General features: G+C 34.6%; 1 protein-coding gene and 1 pseudogene across 3 annotated transcripts in view; one reads left to right on the top strand and one right to left on the bottom strand.

Annotated features, from left to right (window-relative positions):
* Window positions 1-23767, bottom strand: part of FAF1 (Fas associated factor 1) — a 474908-nt gene that overhangs the window by 188411 nt on the left and 262730 nt on the right. For all 3 annotated transcript variants that reach the window (XM_029946447.1, XM_029946449.1, XM_029946448.1), the window contains one exon: window positions 5411-5497. In XM_029946447.1, the coding sequence (XP_029802307.1) occupies window positions 5411-5497 (87 nt within the window). The remainder of the gene's footprint in view (window positions 1-5410; window positions 5498-23767) is intronic.
* Window positions 89-1392, top strand: LOC115299436 (annotated as a pseudogene).

The following is a 23767-nucleotide window of genomic DNA, read 5'->3' as shown; positions in this document are numbered from 1 at the left end:
TGAAGGATTAAACTGTGCTTGCAGCGCTGCTGCGCCGCCTCTAACTTGTCCAGCTCCAGCCAAAGAGGTAGGGGAGTAAGAGATCTCTATGGCTCCTACAAAGCAGATTGCCAACAAATCCAACAGTTCTAAAGCACAGAGGAAGCAACCTGATCCAAAAGCTGCTGACAAGAGTGCACCCCCTACTGGAGGGGTGAAGAAATCTCATTGTTATAGGGCTGGTACTGTGGCACTCCGAAATTAGGTGTCATCAGAAGTCCACTGAACTTCGGATTCCCAAACTTCTTGTGAGTGGCTGATGCGAGGAATTGCTCAGGACTTCAAAATATATCTGTGCTGCCAGAGTGCAGCTATTGGTGCTTTGCAGAAGGCAAGTGAGGCCAATCTGATGGGCCTGTTTGAAGAACCAGTGTGTATGCTATCCATGCCAAATGTGTAACAATTATGCCAAAAGAGACCCAGTTAGCATGCCACATACTTGGGAAAATGTGCTTAAGAATCCACTATGATGGAAAACATTTCATTTCTTAAAAAGAAATTCTCTTCTACCAGTTATTTGTAGTTCTGAACTTTATTTTTCCAGAGGGTCAAAATATATATAAGTATATGATTATAAGGGAAAAAAGGGGACAGAAATCAGGTATTAACAGTTTCTCTATCTTCATTTGTGTCATAGGTGTCAATTTTTAATATAAATATGGGGACAAAGCATTTAATGCAATGCTTTATGAATGTTTTAGTGAATGAGTTTCACAGTTCAACTTTGTAACAATAATAAAACCCGTTAAATTTTTCTGGACAATGCCAGCATTTGGATCTTTAAAAAACAAGTAAATTTCTTATTGACAGCAACTAAATGGTGTTTGTAGCATTTTTATAATACGGCAGATTCCAACTATTCACTATACTTTTCTGAGTTGTCCTACATGCAAGTACATGTTTTTAATGTTGTCTGTCTTCTGTGCTGTTCCTGTAAGTTTGCTATTAAAATACATTAAACTATAAAAAATTGTTTTTAATAAACCTGAAGGATTTTTTTCTTCCTTTGTACAAGCATTATTAAAACTTGGAATTTTTAAAACTACATATATTCAAATTGTCTGCATTATAATAAATAAGGTGTCTAGACATAATTCAGAGTGTTAAAATTATTACTACTTTCTGGAATCCAAGAGTGTCCTTGTTAAAGTGTAAAATGAGATTTCGCCTACTTGCAACTCCTTGTTCTCACAGCTGAACTGTCACAGCATGAAAACATTCCCCTACTGGTGCAGCTTTAGATACCTATTTCCCTGGTGAAAGAGAGCAAAAGGAACTGAAAGAGTTATTGACAATTCATACAGTATCCCATACCCCATTAGAGTACAACTACAAGCAAAGAAAATATTTTAACTCTGAAGGGAGATGGGACAACAATGTTTTAAATGATTATTGACTTCACTGAATAGCACTGAAAATGTCAAAAGAATGTAGTCTATCAGGTTGGTAAGACTCAAGATTATACAAGAATCTAATTATAAGGAGTCTATTTCTTTGTCCTGTTTGCTAAGTCAAAGGTTAATGAGAAGTACGCTAAAGAAAACATATCCTGTGTTATTTCAAAAAATTTCTCATACAACATAAAAATGTAAATGAAAAAAGTATTTTAATCTAGTTTTCCATTAACTTTTATAAAAAATAGCTTGTGAGATATAATTTAAAATTTACTCATTTTTAAGTGTTCAATTAAACAATTTTTAGTAAATTTATAGAGCTGTGCAACCTGGCCATGATCTAATTTTAGAACATTTGCATCATCTCAAACCCATTCACTTCTTTATCTAAGATGTTTCCATAAATTCATGGAAGCCACTGGTTATCTTAAAGCTACGATATTTTCAAAGCCACGTAAATATCTGCAACTGAGCAGGAAAAGTGCAAACTAACCTCACTTTTAATGACCTTTATAATCAATCCTCTACTCTGGCACTAGGAAGAAAATGTTCAGGTGCTTTCTCTGAAAGTTAAACTATTCTAAGTATTAAGTTATGGCACACTGTGTTGGAAAGAAATTAATTATATTTTTGTTGGTAACACATTTCAGGCTGTTTACACAGCTGACATTTCTCAGCTGTACCCAATTCATGCCCTAAGCTGTGAGGACGATCTTGTTTTGTAGCAGATGCCTCCACTTGAGTGATTTAAATAAGTATAAAACACCACCGCCTGCAACAATATAGATTACAAGCACCAGCTTTTTGAGTTTTTATAATCCTAATGAAAAAAAGGTTTCATGACATTTCTTTGGCTAGAATCTCCTTAGAAGACTACAGTTATAAGCTATTTTTGCCAAAATTTAAGTACTGGAGCTAGTGGATCTGCTATGGCACCAGTTAAAAGCAGCCTGGCCCTAAACATCTTTGTTGTATCAAATCATACAGCTCAAGGCAACATCCTGCCAATGTGGCAACATTTGCTCTGGGGAGGTGTGGGCAGGCATTACTTCACAGGTTCTGGGACAAGGTGCAAATATGAATAATGAATCAAGTCTCTTAATGGAGATTCCCTCTTGTGTAAGCTGTGACTTAGATAAAGCACAAGGTAGTATTATAGTCTTAAATATGATGAGTTTAAGCTGCTTTCCATATTCTCCTATAGGAATGAAAGTGCATTAGAACTCTTTGGTAAAATATTAAATGTTTTAACAATCATTAAAACATGGGCCTCATAAAATACTGTGTCTATTTTGTTCAATTATTTAACACTTGAAATGTCTAAGTAAGGCATGATGCTATAGAACAATTCACTACTATAATACTAAAAATTCAACCTTTCATTAAATTTGCCTATCACTCTTAGAACTTGCATCTGAAAAATCTATTTCAGTCTGGTTTCTACAAGTATGGGGTCTCAGAGCATATGGCTGTTCAAATCCTATGAAGTCCCACACTTCTGGGCTTTACTACTTTATGTTCTTGCTCTTAAATCAGACAATAATTTTTGCTTTAAACTTTGTATTACAGAAATTTCCAAATATATAAAAGTTGAAAAAACAGTATCATAAACTGAATACACACATAATCCAGCTTCAACACTATCTACAGGTGGCTAATTTGGATTTACCTATATCTCCATTCACTCTCCCAACTCCACAAGTTATTTTGGAGCAAATCTCAAATACCATTTCATTTATATAATCCAGCAAATTCTTGCCTGTGATACTTTTCTGAATTAATATTATATGTTAATAGTGATTGTAACATTGAGTGTCTACTTTGAGCCAGGTACTGTATATATATTATCACTAATCCTTCTCATAACAAAACTGCAAATTAGTGAGGTAACTAAAGCTCAAAGAAAGTGACATGCTTGGGGCACCTGGGTGTCAGTTGGTCAAGCAACTGGCTTTGGCTCAGGTCATGATCTCACGGTACATGGGTTCGAACCTGCATCAGGCTCTGTGCGGACAGTTGGCTCAGAGCCTGGAGCCTGCTTCGAATTCTGTGTCTCCCTCTCTCTCTGACCCTACCCCGCTCACACTGTCTCTCTCTGTCTCTCAAAAAAAAAAAAAAAAAAAAAAAAAAAAACACCAAACAACAACAACAACCAAAAACCGTAAGAAAGAAAAAGAAAGCGGCATGCTCAGATCTTAATTATTTTCTTCTATTAATGTTATTATTTCTTGTGGCAGGTTATGAAACAATGCTAAGAATATTTCTTGTTTCTTCATGTCTCCTCAGATAAAACAGAAGGCTTTTATGAATATTACTCTCTTATTTTTGTAAAAATAAACATGGCAGATTTTCTTTCAAAGGTGTTAAATTTTCACCAATAGGGAAAAAAATCCAAACTAAAACCAGCAACCACATCCTTACCCCTTTAGCCACAGACAGTCAATTTGCTATATCAACATTAAAATCAGTTGCTTAGAAATAAATGTGCCTATACAGAAACAATTTTTTTCTGGAAGGTTCACTTAAAAAAATTTCTCTATTTTCTGATTACTTAAAAAAATTTTAATATTTATTTTTGAGAGAGAGACAGAGTGTGAGAGGGAGAGGGGGCAGGCTCCAGGCTCTGAGCTGTCAGCACACACAGCCTGATGTCAGGTTTGAACCCACAAACCGTGAGATCATGACCTGAGCTGAACTAGGATGCCTAACTGACTGAGCCACCCAGGCGGCCCTCTTTTCTGATTATTTTTAAAATTTCATAATCTATAAAGCATTTTCCAAAAGCACATTTAAACTGTGGAATAATTTAGACTCAAGCAGCATCTACATAAATTATTTAAAAATGTTTCTATCTTCCACAAAATGTATGATGTTGGTGCTGAGAGGGAAGGAGTAATTATTATCCAGATGGAAATGTAATATCATTATTTGGGAATTTATTATTACAAGATGTTTACAAAGTCTCAATTTCTTTGTAGCCTGATTTATTATAAACATTAGACTTAACTTCAAAATTCTTGAAACATTCTCAGTTTGTACTTTTTTTTTTTTTAATAAAAAGGTGTCTGGTTAGAACAGCCAAGAATATGGGTAAAAGTGGCCAAAATGTAATTACAATTGGCTTCCTTAGATAATAAAAGTTACTCTCTTGGAAAAGAATAATCATTGCAAATGGCAGAAATAAGAAAGGTTTTGGAATTAACAATAGGATCATCATTGTAAATAGATGTAATAATAGGTAAAAATAATAAACTAAACCTTTTCCTCTAGCTTGTTATGCTGGTGAAATTATGGTTATGTTTAAGAATAGACTTCCATTAATATTATTATACAAATCAACTTTTTTAAAAAGTATCTATCTACTATGGGAAATGTAGTTTTAAAATTAAATATAATTAGGCTGTGGGGCGCCTGGGTGGCTTGATCGTTGAGCGTCCGACTTCAGCTCAGATCATGATCTCGTGGTTGACGAGTTTGAGCCCTGCATCAGGCTCTGTGCTGACAGCTCATAGAGCCTGGAGCCTGCTTCGGATTCTGTGTGTGTCTCTCTCTCTGCCCATCCCCGCTCATGCTTTGTCTCTCTCTGTCTCATAAATAAAATAAACATTAAATATGATTAGGTTGATATTGAGACATCTGTAATTTAGGAAAAACTATTTTGTGTTTGGGATATTTCATTAGGAATATCTAAATATATTTTTTTCAACAAGGAAAAAATTAAGTTAAGCAACATCAAATTCCTGATACTGATACTGTAACATTACCAAAAGAATGTTGATATACTTGGTTTAATGATATGTGTTCTGCAAGTGACTTCAAATTTAGAACTCCTTATTTTCACATTATTTGATTTCTAAAGTTTTTTCAATGGAATATTCAAAGCATTTGATTCTGTTTTGTGATAACCACAGCCAATTAGACTGAAAATGGCAAAAGAGAAAAGAAAATAAAAAACTGATAATTCAATGGTCACTCACTGAGTCATCTGTGGCAGAAGCTGGCCAGCCTTCCCAGAGCTGATGGCGAACGGGGATACTCGTAAGGTCATACACATTTCTCTTTACCTGTACAAAGAAAGATTCATCACAATTAAAATAAGGTTCCCATATGACTTATTATCATTGCCACTTGTTAGATATACACTGTATTTCTTTTTTTCTTCTAGATTTGAAGCCAGAACTGGAGCCTAGGAAAACAAGAGTCAGAAAAATTTTGTAAAAAAAATCTAAACCAAATTTAAAAGTAGATTCTCAATGAACGGTAGATGAAATAATAGTTTGGGAAACATCTCCCTCTGCCAGTTGTTTTTATATTCCTGAATGGTTTGAAGTTTCTATTCAGTCAAGAAACTTAGGTACACAGTTTTCACCTCTGATAGACTATAACTATAAATGCTAATAATCTATTAAATTTTTAAATGACTCAAGATGTGCAATAAATAAAAGATACACTTTATGTTTCTATGTGGGAGATAAAAGAAAGTAGTTTTTGTTTTTGTTTTGTTTTTTTGGAGAGGGCAGGAGGAAAAACCTGAAGGTTTTTATTGTTTGATGTAAGTATCAAAGATATAAAAACAGAGGGGCACCTAGGTGGCTCAGGTGGTTAAGCATCTGACTTTGGCTCAGGTCATGCTCTAGAAGTTTATGGGTTCTAGCTCTGTGTTGGGCTCTGTGCTGACAGCTCCGAGCCTGGAGCCTACTTCAAATTCTGTGTCTCCCTCTCTCTCTCTGCTCCTCCCCGGCTTGTGCTTTCTCTCTCTCTTTCAAAAATGAAGAAATATTAAAAAAATTTGAAAGATATAAAAATACAGATTATATCTTTGATATCACCCCCAAGTTAAAAACTACTTCAACAGCAGATTTATTAACTGAGGCCATCCATTAGCATATTATTTAGGGTCTTACTGAAAATAGAGTAATAATACTTTTTAAATACTGTTAAAGATGAAAAACTATTTTTCTCAACACGCAACGATATACCTTTTCACTTTAAAAGGACAGGAGGTAAGTAATTTATTAGAATAAAGTGTTGGAAGGTTAAACTCTATGTTACCTAGTAATTAAGATGTGTCATATCGGTCTTACGCTTTTCTTCTAAATAGATTACAGAAATTCTATTTCATTCTCAGTGTACAAACTTTAAAAAAATAACAAATCCTAAGAATGGAGAGATCACTCATCTTAATTAACTCTTCAAAGTTAGTTATGGGATTACCTGACTGTAACAAATGAAGCTAGAATTGAACATAATCTGTTCAATAATACCACTTCAATATGGAAAACAAACAGCATTCATTCATGTTTTAAAAATGCAGAAACCTAACGTATCATGTTGTCTAATTACAGCATCTTGTATCACATTACTGTTTATTATGCATAAACACATCTAAGTTATCCTTCCAGTGAAATAGAGATATATATATTCACCAAGGAGAAGAAAAAAACAAAGCAAAACATGGAATTCAATCTATTTTTATCTCTAATGTACACCTGTGAAAAAGGCTATGTAAGTGAGAACTGAGGAGCTTGGGGGCATGGTTTGATCCCCATTCAATTCAAACAAATAGCTTTTTACAGAGGTTCTTAGCAATGACCTTTGTACCATGCAGTATTTTGTTTATGGTCAGTCACATTAAGTTTGGAAATTTTCATTGGTTATTATCAACCCAACAATATAACCAAATGCAACTGGATAAACTTCTGATCACTTCCACTAGTTAAGATTATTTTGTCATGTTTAAGGAGAAAGGTGTTCCATAAACACCTATGTATTATTATATTAGCTATCTATTATAGTAATAAAACAAAGGGAAAGGGCAGAAGAGAGAGTATGAGGAGATTTTATGCCTTAATACAAAATTCCTTTCTTAAAGGTATTTTTGAATTATGCTGTCTAGATACACTAAGCTTCATCAGCTATTTTTCTGGGGGAAAAAAAGGCATGACAAATAATTACATCTGTTGGAAAAGCGGCAAGTCTACCCCAGCATTGGAGATAGGGGTTGAACCCACAAATACTATGGGTTGAATATATAAACAAATAATTCTGGAGTAGGATTCTTTAAATTCCACCTTAATTCCAAAACACAACAATATGGTATTATGAAATAAACAGTATTTTTCTTCTTCCATTAACTCATGTATAACTGCACTGAAATGAATAACATTCCTCTGCTATTCTAAGTCTGAAAAGCATGTTCTGGCTATAGTGTTATGTTGGTATAAAGCACAACGCCAGACTGATGTGCTGAACAAAAGTGATCAAAGTTAGAGTAATGTTAGCCATTGCACAAGTATTTGGCTTCATTGTTCTTCCCAGAATGACATCTGTTAAGCAACTTGTCATAGAATAAACTGGTTAATGCAGACAGATCTTGGCTGAGACGGTACAACGTACAGCATATTAGGCTAATGTGTGATTGTTCCAATGAAAAAGCTAAATTGACAGTTTCTGAGATTAAGCAAAAGGAATCATGTATTAAACCACACTCACTAAGCAACCATTTAAGAGAAACAAACTAGTTTTCAAAAAATAATTCCGTATTTTATCAATGCTGTAACTATAGACAGATTTCACCATTACATTAAAGAAAGATAAGTGATACAATAGCAAAAGTATAAAATGAGTAATGGTTTTACTAATGGAGATATTTAAAGTCTATGCTCTTCAATCACAGTTTTACTGAATTAAAATTTTACATCACAACCTTGCAGAGAAGGAAAAAATCCCAAACGTACACAAAAGTTAAAACTGACTCTTTTAAGAGATTAGTATTCCAGGAAACCTGAATAACAACATACAGCTGTGTATAAAATGATGCAGATCAACTTAAGGTCATCACGAATCAAATGAACACAGTTCTCTCAGAGAGGGAAGAAGGAAGGAGAAACAGAGGAAAGAGAGCAAGAGATTGTGAGGAGAAAGGCAGGACTATGGGGAAGGTAGAAAAGGGACAGGAAGAAAGAGAGAGAAACTGAGGGTGACTGATTTCAGAGATTTGACAGCACTTGAGAGGCAGTAGAACACCCACCAGCTGGGCTGCTGTAGCTGGCATCCCCAGCAGCCATTATTGTACTACTCTGATGGGAGTTTCATCTTTAGAGATTTGTGTTAAATTCTAGTTAAGGACGAGTGGCACTTCACAGGCTAACATTTCCTAAGGGCCTTTTTGTCTTACACATTTTCTTGATCAGCATTGGCTCAATATTTTGCTGAACCTTCATAATCTGTTCAATTTTGGTTATACATTAAGCTCTAAATCTACGAGATTTCAGGCTGCTAAACTATGCAAATGTTTCAATTAGCTCTGAAGAAATTTAATAAATGCTTTGATTGCCAGATGAACATTAAAGCTATGTTGCAAACTATACTGTACATGGACCAAGTATTCTAGATTGACAATAGACTTTCTGGAGTTTGTTTTCTAGATTTCCTAATTTCATTTCTTCCCATTGCTTCAGATAGGACCGTTGTTTGTGACTAAGACAAAAGATCAGATAAATTTGAAATAGTATAGAATTAATATAGTTCTGATTTATTTCCTTTTCATTGTTAATATTTGTTTCTTATACTATAGTTAATGTAAAAAGCTAAGTAATGATCTCCACTTCAAACTTCATTATTTCTGCAATGTGGAATGATAAACACAGCACTGGGGAAAAGATTACTTTATTATGAACCCATTTAATATAAAATTAAACATGATAGTCATTTCCCACAAAGTTTTCTTTTGAGTTCCATAAATTTTCAAACAATTTTATCAGAATTTCTTAGAAAAGAATTTTTAGGGACTTACTCTGCTAACGGCTAAATTCTGAGTCTCAGATTAGCCTCAAATGAGCTGTTTGTAGGTATTCAAATTGAAATATAGACAACTTAGTAGATAACTTGTCAGCCTTAATAAAATCATTTCTTGTGTGCTAAATGTTGACCAAACTACTGAAAAACATTTCAGAGAATTTTAAATGTCATTCTGGTATTATCCAAGTGGAAGCAGATTCTGATAGAAAAGTCACAAGGTTTGAGGTATTATGGCATAATGAGAGGAGAGAACTAGATTTCTAGTCCTAATGTTGCCCAGCTGTTATTGTGGGCAAGGTGGTGAAATCTCTCTGTGACTTAGTTTATTCAATATTAAAAAGAATGAAACAAGATCACTTCTAATTTTCAAAGTTCTAAAATCCTATGATTTTGTGACAGTACTGGAGTTAATTCTAGGAACAGGAAATAAAGAGCTAAATATATGTAAGACAAGCAAGTAATGAGGGAAAGTTTAAAGTCATTTAATGCTAGAACATGGAAGAAAAATAGTAAAAAGTCAATATATCAAAAAGGAAAACTGCAGATAATTTCAAGTAGAAAACACAAATATTATGTATAATAAGCATATGAGGTGAATTTTTTCCTTAGATGAGAAAAGTCTGAATTTTTGAAAAGTCTACATTTTTTAAAAGGCTACATAACATTTTCCTCTCATGAGATTCATTTAAAAATAAAGTCTGTCATGTTGGTTTCCCAAATAACTATTCCATGAACCAAATGTTATCACTTAGGCTATGGTTTTGCCAGAATACTACTAGGTGACACAGTTGTAAAGTGCTATTAATTTATGTCAACATTTAAAAAATTTTGAAATATGGCCCAGGATTCTTAATATATCAAACATCTTAATAAACAAACAAAAAAAACCAAAATACTTAATTGCCAAGGGATTAGAACCTATCAATTTATGAGCATTCTAGTTCTTACATTTTCTGAATTAAGAATACTGTGGCAAATTACAACCCTTACCAAAAAGCACCCTGAAACTACACAAATCTCATTCTCTTACCAATCTTAGAAAAAAAGGCCTTTGGTCATATTAGAACGTGAACTTATCCAAATTTTAAATATATCAAACTTTGAACTCCAAGTACTTCACACTATCACAGATGCTCTGGTTAAGAGTTTGCTAAATAATAACTGCACTGAACAAATAAGAATTTGTGTCTGGGTGTTTAAATCAAAATAGAGCATACAGACTAGGCTTACTTCCAGTTTCCTAGCAATCTTTGGTGCCCTGAAAGGCTTATAGTTAAAAAACCAATCATTCCTGATCCAGACTGGGTTTTGTACACATACTTCATATTTAAGGACCTTTCTTTTTCTTCTTCTTTTTTTAAACATATTATATACTCACTGCAGTTGCAGATGGATTTGTTTTACTAAGATGCAAGTTAAAACCCTCCTAAAAATCCTTTCTGAACAAAAACACTTGAAACCGGATGGTGCAAGGGGAATGAGAAGGTGGCATCAGTAATCAAATGTTAATTAGCAAGCTTTTTTTCCCCTTCCCTCAGGGCTGGCCTGTGTTGGAGAATTCAAATCAGAAATCAATGCTCCAAGTGTTTAACTATTACTTCTTCTCATTAACCATTTAAAAGACTCAGCAATTCTCTCCTCATAAAAACAGTAACTGGAGACATTTCTTTTTCTCAAATACCATCTTTCCAGAAAACAATGAAGATGTTGTTTGAAGAAAACTATAAAATTGAAGTTGCTTTCAATTAGGCTTTGAACTGATCGTATTCTGCTCTTTAAAACATCTTTTGGCTCTAACTGAATTCTTCATTCCAACAATTGTAACTAAGTTTTGCTTTGTATACCATACTTAAAAAACTTATTCCACTTCTTTCCTGTCAGTAAAGAAGTTTGACAATTGGCATTTTAAAAGATTACTGGGAATGATGACAATAAAACTAATCAAATATGGAAATGAATCTGAATGCGTATACCTGTAAATGGATTTCAGCCATCCTACAAAATTACCAAGGACAAGATTTAACACTTTCATTAGAAAAATGGTTATATTCATAATTCCTTGTCCTAAAAGTTTGCTGTGGGTGAAAATTATGTAAAAACTGCAAAATTAGACCATATTTAAAGTGACTGAACAAACGATAATAAGTTTTTTAAAAGAAATTTGTGGAGCACCCAGTGGCTCAGTCAGTTAAGCATCTGGATCTCTACCTTGGCTCAGGTCATGATCTCATGGTTTGCGAGTTTGAGCCCCTTTGCAAAAAGCCTGCTTGAGATTCTCTCTCTCCCTCTCTCTCTGCCCCTCCCCAGCTTGCTGGAACACAGATCCTCTCTCTCTCTCTCTCTCTTTTTAAAAATAGTTTAAAATAAGCTCGTATCTTTAGCTAAAGGTTAAGCTTGGACTTTAAAAGAGAATTCCTAAAGTACTACAATGAGCAAGGCTGAGAATGTTTCTCAAATAGGAAAGACGCAAATTTTAAGAGCTTTCTGGGGGAAAAAAAGGTGTAGAGAAATTGTGAAGTTGCAGAAGTTGAAATCATAAACAATGAATATAATAAATACAAAAATTATTTTTCTACAACAGAAGTTCTCAAATGTGGTACCTGGACAAACAGTATTAATATCACCTGAAAACTAGAAATGAAAATTTGGGTGACCCACCACAGACCTAGAGTTTTGGAAACTCTGGAGCCCAGCAATCTGTGTTTTAATGAGTCCTCAAAGTAATTCTTAATAAGCCAAATTTAAGCAGCACTGTTTTAGGATGTATGAGTTATAGGCTTTCCCAGATAACCAGGCCTCTCTAGTATACTCATCCTAAATTCCCTCTGAATTTGTGCCTAATGTAGCCAATCCTTTTTGGGAACAATTATGATTAATAGTAATTTGCTACAAAAATTCTAGACATGCTATAATTTTATTTTAATGATAAAGTGATCATTCTTCATCTAAGAAATTAATGACACCCTACTACTTCTTTACTATAGACTTTATAGCACTGAAATAATTGATAACAATTTTCACCATTGAGAATCTGTGCTTGTCTTCAGTTTTTCTACCTTTAACTGTGATTGCTTTCAGGCTGTAATATATATTTGGACATTGTAGTAAAACTGCAAATCCACAAAAAATGATCTATAGGTCATGCTAAATAAACTTGGAAGACACCTATATACATCAGCTAAATTGACGAAATGTTCCTAAACATCATACAACTATGTTTGGGGGCACCTGGGTGGCTCAGTAGGTGGAACATCTGACTTTGTGTCAGGTCATGCTCTCAGTTCTTGAGATTGATCCCCACATTGGGCTCACTCTGTCAGCCTGGAACTCACTTTTGGATTCCCCTTTCTGCTGCTCCCCTGCTTGTGCTCTCTCAAAAATACATAAACATTTGGGATGCTTGGGTGTCTCAGGTGGTTGGGTGTCTGACTTTGGCTCAGGTCATGATCTCAGATCCTGAGTTTAAGCCCCACGTCAGGCTCTGTACTGACAGCTTAGAGCCTGGAGCCTGCTTCAGATTCTGTATCTCCCTCTCTCTCTCTCTCTGCCCCTCCCCTACTTGTACTCTGTCTCTTTATTTCTCAAAAATAAACATTAAAAAAATTTAATGCATAAGCATTTTTAAAAATAAACAAGGAAACTATGTTAGAAGCAAATGAAAAGCTAAAGCTTTTTTTGCTTATTTTTTGTCTCTCTCATAGGCTAGCTGAAACAAGACCCAAAGGAAAAATAGCAAAAGGTTAACTAGAGTCAGTCAAAATCTTGTCCTACAGAGCAGTATCTCCTCTATATACATTATGGAAACAGTAAGTGAGTGCAGTTTTTCTAACTATTTAATGACCCAATAGACACACATGTTTTTTAATGCCTGCAGTAAATATATCACTCAATAAATACTCTTAATATTTCTCCTTTTATTATTTTTTGAAAGACTTTTTAAAAAGTTTATTTTTGCCTTAGCCAACATATATTAAACTTTTAAATTTTTTTTTAATTTTTAATTTTATTTTTAAGTAAACTTTATACCCAATATGGGGCTTGAATTCATGACCCTGAGATCAAAAGTCATATGCTCTACTGAGTTAGCCAGGCACCCCAAAGTACCTTAACTTTTAAAGCTAACTTTGTTGGGGCCTCTGCAAAGCTCAGTCAGCAAAGCAAAGCACTGACTCTTGATCCCTCCCTTTTAAAATCAAGTATAGTAAGGCACCTGGGTGGCTCAGTCAGTTAAGCAACCAAGAAACACTTGTACATCAAAAATGTTTTGATTTTTAAGTCTGAATCTTAGTAGACAATTTGATATGTCGGCAGTGTATAAGTTACTTTTAAGGATACAACTATGCTTAAAACCAAGTATTTAGCTATAAGGATATTCAATATATCAGACATATTCAAAACTGGCACCGTTCGCAGAATCCAAAAGTAGGATAATTAAATAAATAAATAAAATATCATACATCCATTAAAAAGATGACGTAGAAGCAGGGTCAGTCAAGTACAGCCCAGAGACCAAATTCAGTCTGAGGTGTTTGTAAATAAAGTTGTATTGGAAAAGTACCATTTCCATTTGTTTATACTATCTGTGGCTGCTTCTGAATTACCATGGTGGCAGAGCTGAGTAGATGCAACGGAGGCTATATGGCCTGCAAAGCCTAAAATATTTACTATTTATTCCTTTACAGAAAAAGTTGGCTGACCCTGATGTATAAGTATACTTACTAACATTAAAAGTTGTTATGCATTAGAAAAATGAGGTTACAAAATTATGTACATTTCTGCTTATTATATATATGTCTGAACACTATATGCACAGAAAATAAGATACATAATAAATGCACAGAAAAAAGATACATAATAAAGGTAGAATTAGTTCCCTCAGGGTCATGGGATTATGAATTAATTTTATTTTCTTTTTATCTTTTTCAAATTTCTATTAGTTCTGTAATAAAAACAATTTTTTTTTATTCAAAGTAAAGACATACCCTTGGAGACAAAACAGCCTGTTTTCATTTCAGCTATCGTACTAATTATAAGTAACCCTGAACAAAGGAAAGGGGAAGGAAAGAGAAGCAAATGAATATTTTATTCAGTATCTTCTACAAACCAGGAACTTGGTTTTATGTTAACATACCATCTTCCCAAAAACCTTTACATGTATTACTATTTTCATTTTAAAATGAGGAAACTGATGCTCAGAGACAACAAACAAGTTATTCCACTTAATAAATGGTGAGATTAGGGTTTAATTTAGTTTTCTGAGATTCTGAAGTCTAGATTCTTTCACGACTATAATTTATCTCATCTGAGCCTAAATTTCCTCTTCTGTAAAATAAAAGGTTGTATGTAAAAAATTATCTTTAAAATCCTTTTCTACCTGACACTTTTATAATTGTAATGTGTAAAAAGTTTCTATGAGACCATTTACACTTTAAATGGTGGGCATTAAGTGGTAACAAGTAAGAGTGACCAACTATGAATAAAACCTCTGTCATGAGACCAAGAGAGCCTTTTCAGACCTGCTGTAACAGGCAATGAAGAGTAAGTTACAGGCTATAGATTTTTGTACTTTTAAGTGCTATAGAGGAATGACAACTGCCAGATCAAATAGAAACTTGTTATTGTTTCAACAATTGAATGCGGCCTTCACAGTAAGAGGGCAGTTCTTGGTGTCACACACAGCTGGGAAAGAAATAGCGAGATAAAAAATTTTCAAGGAAAATAAATCAAGGCAAGAAGAGAACAGTTAAAACAGTAGTTAAACTTTATAAAGTGAAGGATAGCAAAAGCTCTTTCTCTTATAATCTTTTACCCAGAGCCTTCAGGGTTTCCACCCCATGCTAATTTAAGAGTTTTGTCTGGAATGAAAGAATATGAAGACGTTTACACCATGGGCCTGCTGATCTTCCACTAGGCCAAAATCCAGTAGTAAATCAATTACGCCCTATCTTGTTACTCTAGTTTTCCTTTTCTCAATGGTTGGGCACTCTTACCAACCCCTCTTCTATGCTTTTGATTTGGACAGTGAAATTCTGGTGCAGTATATGTTTTATTTGCAATCTCTACATATTCTAATGTAAAATCGTGGGGCAATGTCATTAATCTATCCCACCAATTTGTTTTCTTATAGAATTGCATTTCCTTTTAAATTTTACACACACACACACACACACACACACACACACACACACACACACAGAAATTAAACTACTTGCCCAAATATCATATCATTTAGTTAGTTTAATGTTTGGCTCAAGATGATAATGCAGATTTTTAAAATTCTTAATCCATTTCTTCTTTCCTCTTAAAAATTTTTTTTTTTACAAGAAAAGACCATTGCTTCTCCAGCAACTTCAAATGTTTAAAAGTGCTGCCAATCCTACTGTTTTGGGCAAAGACTGTCTTTATATTTTGATAAAGACTGAGTATCCTTTCCCATTCTGGTAGCACCATACTGATGCTCAGACATGATGTTTATGTTTGCTTTGCAGCTTTCTGTTGCCCATCCAGGGCTTTGCCTTTCTCTGAGATGCTGAAAAAAGTGGTGGGAACCATCAGCAATGGAAGCTCAGTCTACAATCAGGTCTCTTATAATTTTATCTTTTCTTGTTAACAAAAAAATGCAAAAAACAAAGACAACAAAGGGACTTAGTGTTGGGGTCTGCCGTGAATACTAAAGTGGCCTGGGGGTGTGGCTCATCAAGTGAAAATAAACCATTCAAGTCATCCACATCAAGGAGAAAGTTTGGGAACAACTAGGCCAGTGTTTGCATTTGGGGCCCTGGAGTCAGGAGAGTTACACTTCCCTTCGCTCTGCTTAACCAAGGCACCAGGGACAACCAATTTAACCTCTCCTTTTGGAAATATTAAGTAATCGTCTCCAAAGAACAGCCCTGAGAGATATTTAAGTGTGTCCGATTAGGTTTTCTGATTTTAACTTGCTAGTTTCCAAGATCAGCTTTCAGTATTACTCTCTCCAAGAGATATGTGGGTGGGAGGGCAGGGAGGCTATCTTAAGGAAAGTAGCTGCCATGGCTAAGAGCAAGGTTGTAATAAGACACTAGGCACCAATATCACATACCTAGTTAATTTTAGGTAAATGAGATGGAGCTGGATATTGGTTCCAAGGGACAATTTAATTAAAACTTATCAAAGTGAATTGACACTATGAACTAAAGTACAACACTACACACCAAACCCAAACTAAGGACCGATGCTGCCATTACACAGAAACTCCACACAACTGGCTTTTAATTAAGGCAGTTACAATCCGATCCCAAGGATTTCACTCATAGGGCTGGCTCTGAAATGTAAATATAGCTATTTAAGAAAGAAAATAACAGGAATACCCTAGCATTCCACTTAATGTATTACTAAGATCAGAGAATTTTTTTAATCATGATTCATTAAATAAGCAGGCATTCTAAATAAACTGTCTGAAGTCTCCTGTTAAAAAAAATTACTCCTATTTATTCATTAACAAAGCTATTCCTTAGCTCATCCCTGCCATAACCTACTCTATTCAAAACCATATGGGAAAGGACATTAAAAAACCGCCACAAACCATGGACTTCTGGTATTAGTGCTACACACTGCATACCCCTATTCATTATTCTACCTCCCTTGTTTAATCTATCATTAAGATTCAGTGACCCTACACTAAATTTAAAGCAGATCCTTCCTTCCTCCCATGCCTAAATTCACATACTTTTCTAGTTGGGGATGCCCTCAAGTATTAACAACTCTACGGGGTTTCTCTAATCTCAGCTCTGAACCATGTCATGCTATAGAACCAAGAAATTGCTGTTTTACATCTCTAACTATGGAGGCTTCCATATAAAAGGACCATATAATTTACTTAATAAGATAAAGGGGGAAAAATCACCATTTAATAAGTATTTTTTTCATTGTATATGGTAAAAGAGGTGCATGGAGACACTGTCATATGCTATGTTGTTTTACAAGTTAATAATACCTACAGGCATTACTTCAACTGTATTTATCACAGAATTCAGAGTTTTAAATAATGGTGAAAATGTCAGGTGTTGACTGTCTTAACAAATGGAAAAACAAAGGAAAAATGAGCATGCTGACTTAAATATATAGTTGATAAAACAATCATTTTGGGGAAAGGAGATTTTAAGAAATTAGCAAGGTAATATTTCTAGAAAATATTAAACTCCATTTTCAAATTAGAAACAAAAAAAATCTAATGTGCAATGTGGCAAAATAAAGAGTAAGGAGTCATGTGTATGACAGTCTATCAGTGCTAACAGGTTTTTGTGATGATAGAGATGTTCTCTATCTGCTATCCAAAAGGGTGGCCACTAGGCCCATGAGACTACTAGGCATTAAAACATAGCTAGCTAGTGTAGTTGAATAAGGAACACAGTTTAAACTTAAATTGCCACATGTGAATAGTACCTATCCTACTGGACAGTATATTAAGATTACTTACAAAAGTGGAGAATACAGAGCAACATAAAAACATACCACCAATAAAACTATATACTTACATACTTCATCTCATTCTTATTTCTTTATAGTCCTTGAGACACAAAGGTAGAAATATTGTGCTAAATTAATTTTTCACATGTATACTTTTATTGTTTCTAATGACATTATTTTAAAGTAGCCTTATAAGTATTAATAGGAACTATATGCTTTAGTATTCTGCAACTGAAGGAACTGTGATAGAAAACACATAAATGAAAAAAATGAAAAAAAAAAGCAATAATGGGCTATAATATAACAATTAAATATCCAAGAGAGTAGAATATTCTTTAGTTAAAAATTTTAAGTTGATTTACATAGCTGCCACATTATGTAGGTCTACTTATTCATCAATTCATTCATTCATTCATTCGTTCATTCACAAAATGGTTATCTGGGAATAATTACAATGATTTAGATGCTACTCTAACAAATCATGTTAATTGTACACCTGGCAGTGTCTCATTTAAGAGAGTGATGATTCAAAATTAATTCCTTCTTTTTGGGCCAAGATTCCTAAAGTATTCACAGAAGCATAGCGAGAAAGGTGCATCTGGGTGGCTCAGTCGGTTAAGCATCCGACTCTTGATTTTGGCTCAGGCTATGATCTTGAGGTTCCTAAGAGAGAGCCCCGCTCTTGACAGTGTGGAGCCTGCTTGGGATTCTCCCTTTGCCTCCTACCTGTGTGCATGTATCCTCTTTTTCTCTCTCTCAAAACAAATAAACCAAAGGAAAAAAAATTTTTTAATAGCTGAAAAGAGACAGATATAATGGACAGATATAATTACTTCCAGTCTTAAACTCAGTTCTTTATCGATTCAGTAGTTCTTACCTCAGTGATAACAATACAGCAAAGAAAGTGCTGGGTGAACAAGATGCAGACCTCTATACTCCTTTAAGGAACTACACCTGGTTGGTAAGAAAATACACGGTAAGCACAATAGATGCTGGCGAGGATGTGGAGAAAAGGGCACCCTCCTACACTGTTGGTGGGAATGTAAACTGGTGCAGCTGCTCTGGAAAACAGTGTGGAAGTTCCTCAAAAAACTATCAGTAGAACTCCCCTATGACCCAGCAATAGCGCTGCTAAAGATACAAGTGCTGATGCATAGGGGCACAGGTACCCCAATGTTCATAGTGGCACTGTCAACAATAGCCAAATCATGGAAAGAACCTAAATGCCCATCAACTGATGAATGAATCAAGAAGATGTGGTTTATATATACAATGGAGTACTACATGGCAATGAGAAAGAATGAAATAATGTCATTTGTAGCAAAGTGGATAGACCTCAAGGGTGTCATGCTAAGCGAAATAAGTCAGGAGGAGGACAGATACCATATGTTTTCACTCACAGGTCTAACAGGAGAAACCTAACAGAGGACCATGGGGAGGGGAAGGGGGTAAAAGAGTTAGGGAGAAGGAGGGAGGCAAATCATGAGAGACTCTTGAATACAGAAAACGAACTGAGGGCTGAAGGAGAAGGGGGACAGGGGAAGGGGGGAGATGGTCATGGAGGAGGGCATTGTGGGGAAGAGCACTGGGTGTTACATGGAAATCAATATGACAATAAACTATATATTTTAAAAAACTAGAACTTAAAAAAATAAAAATAAAACACATGCTTGGAAGTAAAAAAAAAAAAAAAAGAAAATATGTGGTAAGAAATATGCTGGTAAGAAAATAAAATGACTGAATGAAAAAAATGTAGATGAGACCAGAGAAAAGAGTTAAGAATTAAATATAAAACAATTCTCTTCCTTTAAAAAAGTAGATCATCTTTTTATTAATGCTAAAAATTAATGCTAATGTATAAAAATACTTTTAATGAAAGCACATAATGTACTATTAACAAGTACTAGGAGAATTTCTCACTGAACTTTATAAGCAACAGATAAACCTATTTTAAGTTTAACAAGTACATTAATTGAGTGCTAATAATTCATGAGCATTCATACGGTCATCCAGCCACTCAAAAAATATCTGAGTGCCTACAATGAAGACGGTAATAATTTGTAGTAGTTACTATGAGACAAAGTCTCTGCCTTCATGGAATTAAAATTCATTCTATAGTATGTGCACGGCAGGTGGGGGTGGGCAATAAGGAAGGAGACAGAAAAGAAAGAAGTAAATACATAAACAAGATAATTTCAGATTAGGTAAATTCTATGAAGGGTGATATTAGACTCCTACCAGTCATTCTCTACTTGAGATAAGTTGAATCCTGAATGAGAAGGTACCTATCCCAGAAAGAGTGTTCCAGAAAGAGAAACATGAAATGCAAAGGCCTGGAACGGTGCTTTATACACATGTATATACTCTCTAATTCTTGCTATCAAGTTCAACCCAGTTTTTATTTATTTATTCTTTAACAGAAAAAGCATCTGAGGATACAAAGTCTCCAAGTAAGCAGAAAAGAAATCTATGGGATTCTGAAGCACTTTCTCTTTTTCACTGCACTGGGATACTTCCTCCAAACTCAAACTAGAAAAGTCTGTTCTTGGGGAGCCTGGGTGGCTCAGTCAGGTAAACAGCTGACTTCGGCTCAGGTCATGATCTCACATAGCTCATGAGTTTGAGCCCCGTGTCAGGCTCTGTGCTGACAGCTTGGAACCTGGAGCCTGCTTTGGATTTTGTGTCTCCCTCTCTCTCTCTGCCCCTCCCCCACTTGCACTCTGTTTCTCTCTCTCTCAATCAAAAATAAATAAACGTTTAAAAATTTTTTAAAGAAAAGTCTGTTCTTTTTCAGTTTTTATTACTGCCTCCTCTACATTCCTTGCCAGAAAATGTTACCCATACTGATCACTTAAATGGCTAACTCTTCCTTCACAGATTGGGTCATACATTAGTTCAACTAGACTAAATAATCATAAGTTCCAAATTACTGTTAGGTACAAATTAATAAAGTTTATTATACTAATAGCTAACTCAAAGGGGTATTTCAGAAATTCTGATCAAAGATACCCTGTCTTCAAACACAGCTGGGTGTTGTTTGTATGTTTTAGCTCAAGTGAATAGATATTGTCATGCATTCCAAAATAAATGGCAAGTGCATTTGATCATATTTTATCTTTTGTCATATTTCACTGCATTATGCCAGTAGTGAATAAATTTGAGGGTATCTTGAAAATTGTGGCAGCCTGGCAATCACGTCCAAGGAAAACCAGTTAGTTCAGAGCATCATTCTCTGATACCCCAACATTACCACACCTTCATGCTCTAAACTGAAAATAACGACAGGAATATCTGTTGATAAAGCACAGCTAGACCCCTATAACCTTGTACATTTAAAAGTAAATCTGGTAAGCTTTCTATATTTGTATATGTTTATGGTATCTTTCATTCATCCAATCAACAAACAACTGTTGGGTACTTCTGGAGTTCTGTCTCTGACAGTTATTAGAGCAGCTTTCTCAAATGCAAGTGTCTAGAGCAGCCAGATAGGTAACATAAATGAGTGAAATGTCATGGGCAAATGGCATTTAGCTTTAGTTTTGAGGAAGCAAAACTGAGGTGCTGGGGACTATGGTAAACTGGAGAGCATGCCTCATCCACTGAGGCAGCTACTACTATACAACAGCTGATTGCTGCTATGGAAAAATCTGGGATTTGATGTTGCCAGAATTTTCTCATTCGTTGAGAGAACGCCAAAGCCAGGAATCCTCTTTCATTTTGTTGTTGTTGTTTTACATGTGACATGCCCAAACTTTTAAGCGTTGGCAACCAGTTCAAATATAAAACACTCTTGAACCAAAACTGGTAGCCAAACAAAATAGTCATTGCAGTTGCCAGTTTGTAACCTCTGCAAGAGAGATACAGGAGAGATAAAGACACAATATTCTTCCCTTAAGGGAAGTCACAACCCTGTGTGGGTTACATTCAGAAGCAAATATCCATAGTACAATGTGATAACTATTATGATAGAGACAGCAATAAAGTATTAGAAGTGCATAAAGAAGACTTAGCATAATGTCTTCTACCTTCATCCATATTGTTACAAATGGCAAGTTTCCTTCTTTTTTTAAGGCTGAATAATAGTCCATTGTATGTATAAATCATATTATCCTTATCCATTCATCTGTAGATGAGGCATCTGAGGCACAGGGAGGATATGTAACTTAACCAAGTTCAACTAATAATGCCTCTCCATATTTTATTCCAGTTGTAACATATATAAAAAGGCAATAAATTATACACCACAATATATACTTTTTTATAGTAAAACAATGTGAATCAAGTGTTTCAGTATTGTTAAAGTCAATCATTACTATATGTACATTAACCAATCACTCTGTAATTCAATAAATACCAAAGTAACTTGGTTTGCAAACTGTAATATCATCAAGATAAACCAACATATAGAAAAATGGTTAATTAAACTAGTAATTAAGAAAATGCAAATTAAAAAATACTATTCACATTTTTCAAATAGGTAACAACTAAAAATATTGACATAATCCGTTGTTGGTGTAACATGCATGCTCACATAGCTGGTGGGTGAGAAAGAAAGTGAAGCTTTTTTTGGGCGGGGACAATTTGGTAAGACCTACCAAAATAAAATGAATGTAACCTTCAATTCAGCCATTCCATTTCTAAGTTCCTATCTGAGAGAAATCTATACAACTCACGAAGAGGGAGCTGTCAAAATCTTTTTAGGCTTCTGAGTTCTGAGTCATTTACAATGAAAATATTATTTATGTACCTTCTGAGTAATTAAAAAGATAATAACTAACACTATGATGGATTGTGATTTTCAATGCTAACCTGAATGCACAATAATTTCTTCATTTTATTTCACGTCACTAAGTTTAGAAAAGTATGAACTATGAAGCATATCTAGGCCACATATGTAAACTACAAAAGGAAAATAATTTGGTTTGGGGGATGATTTAAGACTATCTGACATAGCCACTGCCCATTCAAAATTAACACTTGATGTCAGGCCCCTTCCCTGCTCCAGGCAGCTTTAACTAACCCTAGCCATCCCACCTTTAAGATATCCCACAGCACAAAATTTAAAAACTGCATCAGGAATTTCTCCTATCTCTCATAAATACAAATAGCATTAGCCTCATAGGCAAGTGAGTATCCAGGCAACTGTACACTACTGAAACCACACTGTCACTTTTTATCGAACTCATGGGTCAGGCAATGTCAAGCATATATCTGAGGGCAAGTTCATTAGTGTCTGATCTACAGGGAATCCTTTTCTCCTCCATCTTACACATTTTACGAAACACTACTTTTATGAGTAAAAACACAAGGAGGAAGTCAAGAACTGGACAATCTGATAAAGTTAAACTAGTTGCTTTCTAAAAAATATATTTTCCTATGCCAGAATCTTTATCTACCAAATATGATAATCAACACACAATACATTGTTTTGTAACTACTAAACGTGGCAACAAAATTACTGAGGGAAAGAAAGCCAGTTTCATTTAAAAAAGGCATAGTTTTGAATTTAAACTTCATTCATTTTGAATTTTGAAATCATTCATCAGAATTCATTCATTTTGAATTTCAACTTCATTTACTCCTTCGTGCAACTATTAAACGCTGTATGCTTTATACATGAACATATCCGTCAGTATCCCTACTAAATGGATGGCATTATTTCCACTTTACAGAGAAAAAATGACACCTAATGATTTGCCCAACTGATATAACAATGAAAATGTAACATAGCCAAAACTAAATTATCCTCATATCTAGTCCTATTTTAATAAATGGCACCACCATTCAGTTACTCAACTCAAAAATTTAGGAATCATCTTTCATTTTCCCCTTACTCTCACCATTCATTCCTTTTAATTCATAACCAAAACAAGACTGCCACTGTCTCTCAATTGGACTAGTACAATAACTACCTCAAAATTCTAGGTGCTTCACTTTTGCCTTTTGCAAACCATTCTACACAAAGCAGCAAAAACAGTATTTTAAGAAAACATCATTAGATCACGTGATTTTTCTACTTAAAACCTCTAAAAGCATCCCATTGCACTTAGAATGACTTGGTTCCCACTTACTTTTCCAAATTAAGAATT

The sequence above is a fragment of the Suricata suricatta genome, chromosome 8 (assembly GCF_006229205.1).
Source record: "Suricata suricatta isolate VVHF042 chromosome 8, meerkat_22Aug2017_6uvM2_HiC, whole genome shotgun sequence".
Taxonomy (NCBI): Eukaryota; Metazoa; Chordata; class Mammalia; order Carnivora; family Herpestidae; genus Suricata; species Suricata suricatta.
Note: the sequence above shows the minus strand (reverse complement) of the source record. Positions and strands in the feature narration are given on the sequence as shown.